At 43.2% G+C, this 11,927-nt stretch overlaps 1 protein-coding gene across 1 annotated transcript in view; it reads right to left on the bottom strand.

The window, feature by feature from the left end:
- The window catches only part of LOC310871475 (glutamate decarboxylase 1-like), a gene marked incomplete at both ends in the record, with an annotated part of 21,832 nt that extends 11,448 nt beyond the window's left edge, over positions 1–10,384 (bottom strand). Inside the window, 5 exons of the mRNA XM_083783025.1 lie at positions 3,366–3,456; positions 5,524–5,766; positions 6,238–6,378; positions 7,897–7,953; positions 10,309–10,384. Of these exons, the coding sequence (XP_083639151.1) occupies positions 3,366–3,456; positions 5,524–5,766; positions 6,238–6,378; positions 7,897–7,953; positions 10,309–10,384 (608 nt within the window). The remainder of the gene's footprint in view (positions 1–3,365; positions 3,457–5,523; positions 5,767–6,237; positions 6,379–7,896; positions 7,954–10,308) is intronic.
- Between the last annotated feature and the right edge of the window lie 1,543 nt (positions 10,385–11,927).

Raw genomic sequence — 11,927 nt, 5'->3', positions numbered from 1 at the left:
CACACACACGCATGCACACACACAGAGGACTAAGTGCCCTGTATACTTTAATGAGGCCATGGTTACACAACACCCCCTCCCAACATGAACGCAACACCCTACACTGCCATCTAAAACAACACAGCTCTCTCCCTCTCTCTCTCTCTCTCTCTCTCTCTGTGTTTCTTTGTTTCCTCATAATACCTAATTTATACTCCCTCGCATTAAAGTGTTGCTTGCCGACAACAACCCATGTGAACTGTGAGTTTCGAAGATCAGTTCTTTGCGGCGAGTGACACTGGCATCGAACAAGTGCCACGAGTCTAAATTAAGCTTAAGTAGGACAGGGTCAGGCAGTCGGTGGACCAAGGACAGTGATGATGTGGAGAAAATGCCGCTGTTGAGAGAGAGTGGAGAGAGAGAGAGATGGAGACAGAGAGAGAAAGGATAAGTGAAAGGCTCTGGGGAAGAGGGTGAGAGGGAGGCAGAGGATGCTCAAAGCGTGACAGAGACCAACAAAGGAAGTACAGGAGGAGATGACACGAAAGTAACGAGAGAAAGAATAGAGGCGAGAAAAGGGACGTGACGTGTAAAAGAAAGGGAGAAAGAGAAAGGCGAGAGAGGGTCGAGGAAGAGGCTTGGAGAAAGAGAATACAATAAAATGCTGAATGTTACATTCATAACTCTGAGACAGAGCATACAGCTAACACATTTGCACACGCTCTGAGTTGCAAATGGTGTCATTGAAACTGAGGATTCTTCTGTGCCATGTTGTGTAATTCTGTAACAATTAGTAATTGTGCAGGCAAATGAGTCTGTGACACTTCACATGATAAGATAGCAGTTGAATACATGAGCTCATGGTGGAAGTACATTAAACATTCAGGGTTGTGGTACAGTATGTTCTTCGATAGTTATTGTGGAAAAAAGGTAGAGAGCCTTACACAAAGATAAGCTCTGCTATCTAAACAATAAATCCTGACCTGCATGTGCCATGCATCTTAACTTATGATACGAGATGGCCAGGACAATATGCTCATGCATAATATCACCAGGCAAATCTACTATAATTCCTCCTCAACAGATCAGAGCCCAATTATGACTGATGGGATCAGGCTATGTGGAACACAATGTCAGCTTCAACAGAGAATTAATATTGCAACATAGGTTTTTTTCTTCAAATATAACAAAAACGCATTATACATCCAGGGACCGACCCTATATACTTCTTTTTCTCCTTCCCTTTTTGACAGTCATTTCACGCCATAATGACAATAATGGAGATCATTATCACAATCAGAGCCAATCATTGGTCTTTTGAGTGTGAAAATTACCCCTCAGTCACCTGCCCATCTCCAGGGACGGCCCCTAAATGCCCTTATTATCGTCATCAAGGGCATTGAGGGTGCGTGCGTGCGTGCGTACGTGTGTGCATGTGTGTGTGTGTGTCATCAACCCCCTGACATCCACCCCCCCAGCTCGTGGAGCCTCAAAGGGCCATTGAGTCTGTCTGTATCCATGGGGACAATGGAGTGGGAATGAGCGCTCCGCGGGGAGCATGCTGCAGCCAGTTTCCACAGTGTGACAGAGCTCTCTGTGCAGCTGGGGGACATTGTGTGTCAGTGTGGGTCCCAGCTGGCCTATCTGCTAAGACCAGCTCTCAATGAGCCTGCAGTCAATGGTCTGGAAACCATCGCTGCATGCTCTATCTGGGACAGCCAGAGCTGGTGCGCGAAAGAGGTGTGTGTGTGTGTGTGTGTGTGTGTGTGTGTGTGTGTGTGTGTGTGTGTGTGTGTGTGTGTGTGTGTGTGTGTGTGTGTGTGTGTGTGTGTGTGTGTTTGTGTCTGTTTATGTGTACTGCGCATGTAAATCTATGTGATGGTATGTGTGCGTGCGTGCAAGCGTGCGTGCGTGCGTGCGTACGTGCGTTCAATGCCCTTGTCTCTCTCAGGGTATTCTTCCAAATGGGAGATGACATAGAACAAGTTTCCCAAAGAGCTACAGTAGGGGGTTTATTTTTTTTTTAATACTGTTTTTATTAGGCATTTTTTGTATATGACAACTTATGACAATCTGACAATAATATTGAGTTATACAGTTATATAAAATGAAAGATAAAGACAGATAATGTAAATTCCACATACAATACATAATAAAAAAGATATATAAATGTGATAAAAACGAAAAAAACAAAAAAAAACAGTTAAACAACGACAAATGTGAACAGACAAACAAAACAAAGACCAGTAGGGGGTTTATTAACCTAATGTTTAAGAAACGGCTAAATGAAGTGCCTCGATTCATAGCATTTTCTTCCAGCTTCTGGTTTTATACAATGATCTGATCCTCAGTTGAAAATATGATTCCAAGAGTAAAGACAATAGAATAGCTATAGAGTGTTGACATAGTGTGTTATCCGGCCTTGTGTACATAAAAACATGTTTTCGCATCATATAAAAATGACGTGATGGTAATAGGAATGTGAGCCCATAACTGCTTTCAAAGCAACATCTCTCTGATTTCAAGTGTGTGTGTGTGTGTGTGTGTGTGTGTGTGTGTGTGTGTGTGTGTGTGTGTGTGTGTGTGTGTGTGTGTGTGTGTGTGTGTGTGTGTGTGTGTGTGTGTGTGTGTGTGTGTGTGTGTGTGTGTGTGTGTGTGTGTGTGTGTGTGTGTGCTTTTCCAGACTGTACTGTACCACGACATTTAGGTTATTTCACCACGTGTATAGATAGTTTGTGTTATATGTTTTGTTACAGAGTGTTCATATCATAGTGGACCACCGTGTAACTGTGAACTCGGATCAATACGCAATCACAGCAGACAGCATGCCCTGAGGCTGGGGTCTGTGCAGAGTCTGATACATACATGTATATTACACAGTACATTACAGAACCAGCTCAATACACAGCCTCCACAGGACCCACACAAACAATTTACATAACTGCCCTCTGAAGCCCCTTTTGACCTGTTATCTGTATGACAGAACTGAGGGGAACGCCAGCCAAAAGCCTTTCTTCTGTTACGCTTTTACCACTTAAACCCCATATGGTTCGGAGTCCCTCGGGGCTCATGTGGAGTGACTTTTCACTTTTCTGTTGTTGTGGGGAAACAAGCTCACAACAAGCTTACGACAAGCTTGTCGATCATATAGCGAAAGCTTTCGCACAATACCGATGCTGGAGTTTAAGTGTTCTGGAGCATGCTGCAAATGGGAAATCCCAATACTGACGTGACATGACATATCACGCAGTAACAGACTATCACACAAATCCAAGACTATACAAATGCGGAACCAACACATGGAGGCATTCCCCATGTTATTGAAATGTGTCATGTATAGCCTTATAAAGCGCATGCATAATACAAGATGATAATGGATGACTCACATGTTGGTGTTGGCAGTGGATGTGAGCCACTCCCCAGCCAGTCCAATGATGTCCAGACCAGTAGATAACTGGTTAAAAAAGCGTGGGTGGCCTGTGGGGTGAAACAGAGATAAGACACAGCTATAGTCTTCATGGTCTCTCTTGTGTGTTGTCCAGGTCCCTTTCATGTCTGTCTGTATAGTCTTAAGACCCCAAAACCACAGTGGATGTAAAGCATGTTCGTTTTCATTCATTCATTTCATTCAGTTCTGAGAATTGCTGCCGGAGTGGCTGCACCACTCAAAAAGAAGTCCTTTGTGTATAGAGAGAGCTATAAAAGGCCTAATGGCTTCACTTCACTGCAGGCTAAAGCATTCTTATAAAACAAACTGACATAGAAATGCCAGTTCGTCCCTCCAGTGTTACTAATCCTATGCACTCAAATTTTGGTTTTGCACATCTGAGATGCATTGTTGAGTCTGGGTAATTCTGCTAACAAGAAAATATGACAGCCATTTAGATTCTATAGGCAGCCATACTTGCGCAGAGCAAGCTTTTTTTATAGGCCAGCGGCTTAAAACAAATTGAGCCATGGAAATTCACCATTTATCAGCCTTCTGATTGGTCCCTGACTGACTAACCAGCAGGCTCTTTTTGCCTTGTATAATGTTGAATTTGCTAAAACATAATTTTTGGAAAAAACTAAAAACAAACATGATATGCCCAGTCACCTGCATGTTGCACCTGCAGTGATGTTCCTTTTACTGACACCAAGTTATGCCTGAAGAAGGTCAGTAGACCGAAAGCTTGCCAAAAATAAACTGATTGTGCGCAGATCTGAGTGTGCGGAGCTTCCCTTTATTTTTACTGACACCAAGTTATAAAATAAGAATTGAATGCACAGAATATCAATACGAAGCAACTGAAAAACCTGTTATTTCAATGGTAGTGGATGGAGAGAAAGGATTTTTGTCCAACCACGAAACAGCAACCAATGGGTGCGAAGGGGCACAACCACGGGCGGGACTTGACAAAGGGGGAATTGTGTCCATGTGCAAAGAAATAAGCCTATTGAAATAATGTAATATTAGTATAGTATATTAGTATAGTATATTGTATTTGAAATTTGATTATAAATAAAGCTTTTGTAAAATAAACGAATAAATAAATAATAGATCTTTTCTAACTTAGAATTTATTTATTTATTAACATTGCACTCAAATAAACAGCAGGAGGGGGGAAAAGAAGCGATTTCTTTCCATGCTTCATATTTCAGCACCAGGGACAGCTCATATTTCAACAGCAGGGACAGCTTCCCGTTCATGTCAAATTCTGACAAGGCTTTGCTTTTGCCTGAAAATAGCACACAACATATCGCGATGCAATTGTGCGCTTGTAGATTGGCTCTTTTTGGCGTGGCGTATAGGACTATAGGCCTTATAGCCTATAAAGCCATATATAGACCAAGTAGGCTATAAACCATGGCATTCTAAAACTCTGTGTGTTCAAAACTATATAGGCGCCGGGCACGCACATAATTTATGAGTCCAAATGACCGGTGAATTAAGTTGTATAGAATAGCGGGACTGCATCTACAGCATATAAAACCCAAGGGAGCGTTTGGCCGACGTTGGCTCTAACAGCTTGAAACAGCCGTGCATACTGCTATCCCCGCAGGCGACACTTGCTTTAATAAGTCGAGGCAAGCAGAGGAGGATGTCAAGTGAATTACCAGGGGGGCGATAAGGCAGTCATTGGAATAGGCTGTAGACTATCAGGGGAGCAGACTGATTAAATGGTTTGTGTAGCGTTCAGTTTAACTCTACACTATAGGTAGTGCTGATTAGGCCCAGACCTTTAAAGAATGATGAAGGGACGCAATGAAAAATACATGCACGTTCAAATATGGACAATCCCATATACTTCTAGGGCTGCTAAACGGTGTTTCAGAAAAGGCCTTGGGAGGTTAATTGTTAATTACTGATGTTGTTTTTAATTAAAAAGCACCATTTGAGTTAAGATCACTGACCCCCCCCCTCCCTAAAAACAAAAACCGTTTGCAATGCATCTTCAATGTATTGAGTATCTCTCTCTCTCTCTCTCTCTCTCTCTCTCTCTCTCTCTCTCTCTCTCTCTCTCTCTCTCTCTCTCTCTCTCTCTCTCCCTCTCTCTCTCCTACCTGTGCGGACACCGTATTTGAGCGTGTCCCGGCAGTCCACCAGGATCTGCTCCAGAGACTCTGGCTGGTCGGAGAGCTCCAGGTTGAAGCCCTCCATGCCCTCCAGCAGCTGGTGGGGGTGGTGGAAGTCCAGCACCTTGGTGGAGCGGTCGAATGTCTTCCTGACATAGTTGGTGAGGATGTCAGTCAGCTCCAAGAGAAACTGCATGGTCGGCTCCTCGCCATTTTTGGCCGGAAGTAAGTCTAGGGGGCGAAAGTGAAGCGTTTGGAAATGTTAGGAACACATTTGGTATAGCATTCAGACTCGGAGACAACAATATATGTGCTTGCTTAATAAATATACCACAATTACACGACGAACATTTGTTTAGGCTCCTTCTTAAGTCTTAACGTCATGAACCACAGAATGCCTATATATTCTGGGGGAAAACATTCGCCAAACGCCGATTTATAAGATCACAATGCTCATGACACGTTCATATATTTCAGCACCAGGACAGCTCCCCGCTGAAAACAAGGTGTTGCCTTTGACCCGTTGGCCTGAAAATATAGCAGATCAACAAGCACACGACACAGCATATATCGTGGGGAGCTGTCCCTTGAGAGCCGTGCATGGCGCATTGTAGGGCTTGTAGATCGGCTATTTTTGACATAAAAGGGTTTTAGAAAGACACTGTTATAGAGGATCCTAGTGGTTTAAAATGTGATCCTCACCCCTGGCATATAGATTGGAGAAGTCTGTCTCAGTGCGTCGGAAACGCGCGTCCCTGCTGTCACTGTTGTCGCCGCACGAGATGAGGTTCTTCTGAGCGGCCAGACCCTTCTCCTCCAGACTGTTGTTCTTCTGCAGGAACCCTATAGCCGTGCACGACGGGTCACACGTGGAGGAGGGACAAGCACAGTTACTACTACTCAACATCCTTATCCCTTACTTACACAAAATACAATTAAAATCTGGAATGTTTGAAAGAAACGTTTAAAAAACGTTCTGGTCTCTGCAAAGAAGGCTAGGCTATATGCTTTGAGGACGTCGTCTCTTTACACAACCATGTAGAACCATTGTGAAGTGGTGCATGGGGGGCTATAAACGCAGGGTTAATCAATATGAAAGGGGAATAACGTGCGCGCATACATGTAACAACATGTCCTGCCCCGCCTCGTGACATCAAAACCATGTGAAGCCAGTGATGCGGAAGAGAGAAACACCGAAGTTGAACCCGATGGCGTCTGGTCTGAGTCTCTTCTCGTGCAGTTGACCCCGGCTGATGACGCCTGAACAACGGACTGACTGAGGACCACAGACCATGATGGCGGTATGTGTACCCTACTACCCCCACCCACTGCATGTCTCAGATGCAGCAAGGATTCTTGTACCAAGTATGTTACCTTGCTTGTTTCTCTTTTCGATTAGATAAAGCCTAATTAGCCTATACAGTAAATAGGCTATATCACATATAGCATAGGCTTAACAAACAGGCAACAACATTCTAATGGAAATAGTAGGCATAATATAAAAACACAAACCTCTGTAACATTCTATGAAGAATTTCTTTACCTAATAGTTTATTTTATTGCTTGTTAAAAAAACTATAAAAAAGAAAAGTCCCAATGTTTGCATCGTATTAATTGTATATAGGCCATACCCTGCAATAAGAGCCTATAGCTATATCAGCTTCTCTTCCTCGCAACATCAAAAATATTTTATATTATATTATATCTTAATTTGACATAAAAGATATATAAATCAATTGTTCTATACAGCGGCATGACCTTACCTTTGTCAATGTTGCCTCTTATCGCTTATGAGAGTGTAGGCCTATTTTGTCATCACTGGCCGAAAAACACAACTCGAGTTCCCTGAGGGGGGGGGGGGGGGGAGTATCATAGCTGCAACGCAACCCCTCATTCCTGCTATACCATATTGACGTCAATACCGTCACATTGCCAACTATAGGCTGAGAAACGAATGACATTTAGGGCCAGAAATATCAGACTGAAATAAAATTACGATTTATGTCCGTGTATACTGTTTTTACGTATGGGGATTGCGTACTACTATAGACCTCATGTCTAGGAAATCTTCATTCTAAATAAAAGGGACACGGGGTGTTTGATGGGTGGTTGTGGTATGAACAGCGGGGACGACTCTAGACCCAGGGGCTAATCGCCAGTGACCTTTTAGAGAGACGAGAACGCGGAGTGACAGTCATGGATGGCCCTGGTATAATAGCCTTCATCATAGCCTCATGCACGGGACCTCACATATAAATTCAATTTTAAAAAGACATGGTTATTATGGGCGGGCATATCACCATCTGTAGGCTGAACACGAATGGCGTGATTCATAACGGTTTACGGCGGGCCATAACTTACCACAAATCTTCATCCCAAGTTTCCGCGTGCATCCGTGCATCCACGCTTGGTCGTAGGCTTAAAACAGAAATATGGTCGGGGGAGAACGATTGAATTTCTCAAATATTAAGCCTTGGGAAGTTGGGTGCGGTATGCATCGATTTGCGTATAGGCCTTGTATAATGAAAAAAGCTGGTGAGCATCTTATTGCACAGTTAAGCGGGGGGAACGAATGATGCAAACGGCGGTGCATGGTGCACTTCAGAATCAGAACCATCCTCTTAACCGGTTGTGTGTATATTTTCCAAAGGCCGTAAAGGACGGCGCCGATTGCCGTCCAATCAATAGGCTACCAGTAGGCCTATAGGCCGCCTAAAAACCCGCGCGGCAGATCCCGTGCTGGCACACGGCACACACCCGGCCAGGAGGCCGGCCTGAGCTTAACACCCGTGAAATGAGCTCGCGGAGGAGGGCAGAAATTAATTGAGTGAAACACAGTATGTGACTAGAGCGAGCTGGCTATGTCTGCGGTGGGAAATCTAGAAGGCTTGATGCAAGCAAAAAAAAGAAAAAAGACAATCGCTTTCTCCCCTGCACGCGCTCGCGCGCGCGCGCGCGCACACACACACACACACACACACACACACACACACACACACACACACACCACGCACATAATAACAACACCCAAATTGCATTTGAACATGCGGCATGGTTCATGGAATATAAAGAACAAGCGCAAAGCCATCCGGCAAAGTAAGCAACACATAGGCAACAGGAAAATGTGAGGAAAAATAATCTAGGGTAGTATTTAAATATCTAAAACCCAATGTCACCCAAGAAAAACGTAAGAACACAAGAGTGGCATGCCTCCCCCGGGCTGTCGCTATGGGGGCTGGAGGCCAGCATATAGACGTGCACGGACACAGAGACAGCACAGGCCGCCAGGCATGAGATGGAGCGTGGCAGACACAGATAATGGCATCGAGCAGCAGTAATACTAACAGCACAACACAAGCAAGTTACAAAAAACACCCGTTTTTTTTCTCCCAAAGACAAAACAATGTCAGAAGCAATTGTTGAGATAGGCAGGCCTATATAATATAGCATACTACTAATTGAGAATTCAAACATTATAAAATAGATGTTATCATTATCACCATAATAATTGTATAAACAATGCTACAGAAATGTGGAATCATTTGCTGTTTTCTTATCATTTTGTCTGCAAAACGAATAACAAATTGCTGTAAACCCAATTGCTGAAATGATCAATTATTGTTCCGCGTGATTGCGTAGAATGTACGTCAGATGAATTGAGTACAAAGGACCCCAATGGAAACAAGCCATGGGCTTTCTTTAAAATCCGCTTAAGCAGATATTGTCTATCAATTGAACTACGTTATATGCATACTTTCCTGTGCATGTTTTTGCAAACTGCTAAATAAAGTATTCAATATTCTAAGTGTGATATAGTGAAATAGACTGTATTTGGGCGATAGTAATAGTATAATTAATTAACTAATCTAAATATTTGTGATATTATAAACTCAAAATGTCCAACAAAATATTTCCTTTGGCAACTATGGGACTAGATACCGTGAAGGCCTTTAGAACGGTAGCTATATGTAATAGCTTAAATAGCCCTATCACGATTCAGAAACCTGTCAATAAAAATAGGCTATATACAGAATAAAAAATGACTAAACAATAATAATCCATCAATGTGAGAACGGTTTGTTGTATTTTTGCTATCCTTCAATAAAGGTCTGATTTTAAGGGCTGCATGTGGGCTTGCTCATCACATCTTCACCCTGATAATTTGGGACAAATAGGTTTTCTGTATAGCGGCCTATAGTAAACTATCCACACTTCTGAACAATCGATAGCCTAAACAGCGTTCCAGATCAATCAATCAATCAATCAATCAATCAATCAATCAATCAATCAATCAATCAATCAATCAATCAATCCAGATCCGGACCATCGCCCATCTGGAGAATTAACGGCACATTATTTCTGCTCGTTTACAGCGGAGCTATATGTGAGCCAGCATAGCACGCCAGCTAGGAGGTCCGCCGCTGATCCATTAGACAGCGGCAGGCAGCTGTGATAGCTCTGTTTTTAACCGGAATGATTAACGACAGAGTCTGCCCAGTAAATGGCCCGGGTTGAGACTCGTTTTTATCAGACAGAGAAGGAGGGGAAAGGAGAGTTAGGCCTTACTTGGAGATAGAGACAGAGTCGAGGAGAGAAAGGGGCGGAGAGAGAGAGAGAGAGAGTGTGTGTGTGTGTGTGTGTGTGTGTGTGTGTGTGTGTGTGTGTGTGTGTGTGTGTGTGTGTGTGTGTGTGTGTGTGTGTGTGTGTGTGCGTGTGCGTGTGCGTGTGCGTGTGCGTGTGCGTGTGCGTGTGCGTGTGCGTGTGTGGACCTACTTGTGGACAGAGGTCGTAAATTGGCAGTGTTGGGGTCCTGGTCCCCGCCGGTGGCTGTCGGCTCAGACGAGGCCATCAGTCTTCTGTTCGCCTCCGGGACTGATAGGATGCGCAACGGGAACTAACTACCCGGTTAACTGCAAACAAACGGCCCAGGGTTATGGGTAGGTCACAATAGCTTGTCCAACCTCGCAAGATATAGGTTACACAAATTGTTTCTTAATTGGGGTTAGGTTGGTATAGTATCGTTTTTCTATTGTAGCCTATACACCGCGTTTGGCTGTTTTATTTTGTCATGGCACATGAGCCTATACCTTATTCAGAATGTAGGCTATAAGGCTATAGACATGGCCTACATACCATATACCTCGCCGTGGGACATTCGTTTACCATATCTATTGTTAGGCTGTTATTAGGCCTAGTATTGTTTGAAATCATGAGGATGTCAGAGACATTTGGACATTCATCTTTTTCTGCTTTCTGAGCATTCGACTCGGCAAAAAACAATTGGCGACAAGATAACATGAAGTCAATTAGACTCGCATATAGCTCAGAAACGAATGTCCACATATATAAATGACCACTTTAGACGAACGAATTAAAAAAAGTTATAACGTGTAGACGACGTGTAAATCGGATGTATAATAAGACCGATCTTCCAGTTAAGTTTTTTAAATGGCTCGTTAGAGCCAAAATGATCCCTGTCCCTCAGCCATCATTGTTGGGCGGACGAACTGAAGGGCACCAGACCGTTAAGTACGAACACGGAGCAGGTGGAATAGGCTAGACAGACTACACCGCGTCTTTGATCATCTGGAGACAAAGATAAATTGGAGGAAAAACAAATAATGTGGCATTACCGTGCTATACACATGCATGATTGCAAGACTCGCAAGTCGCAACAGGTATATTGGACTAATGTAATATATTCAAATTAGCCTATTTTGCGCCGTGAAACCACACATGTTTAAGCACGCATGCGTAATTTAGTTAAAATATTGATACGACATACAGTTAACGCACAAAATAACTATGGCAATGTATTGACTCATACACGCAGCGACGGACAATTCAATTAGGTCGAGCTTTGAATAAGCATAACCACTGTCATCATCAGTCAATGTCATCGAAGGATGAGTAATAGGGTCGTTACTAATGAATTCGATCTGTCACTCATTTGGGAATAATTAAACGACTAAGAGGAACGGAAACAAACCATTAACTTTGTTTATCCAAATTTACAAAACATTGTTTTAACTTCGTATATTCATGGGTTCAATCATTCGATTTCTGAGCCAAAAATACAGCTGCACGTATTCAGAAATAATTTGAGCGGTCGTCTGTCTGTGAAGAAAATATTTTCCATTTCGTGTGTGCGAAAGGTATTCTGGACGCTCTTGCAATTATAATGCGATAAAGAAGAGAAAAATACATCTTACCGGTAACAACAGGCACACAGGTTGTCGAGTCCAGACAAACTATAAGGGAACAACCAAATATATCCACGCAAGCCACAAGCAGTCCAATGGCAACGACAGCGGAATACCAATAGAGCGTGCAGAAATGTCCATCCAGCGGCGCGCGGTGACCCTTTTTCTCCCTCAAGAATATTTTCCCCC

The sequence above is a fragment of the Protomyctophum parallelum genome (genome assembly GCF_964188405.1).
Source record: "Protomyctophum parallelum genome assembly, chromosome: 14".
NCBI lineage: Eukaryota > Metazoa > Chordata > Actinopteri > Myctophiformes > Myctophidae > Protomyctophum > Protomyctophum parallelum.
This window is presented reverse-complemented; position numbering and strand designations above follow the sequence as displayed.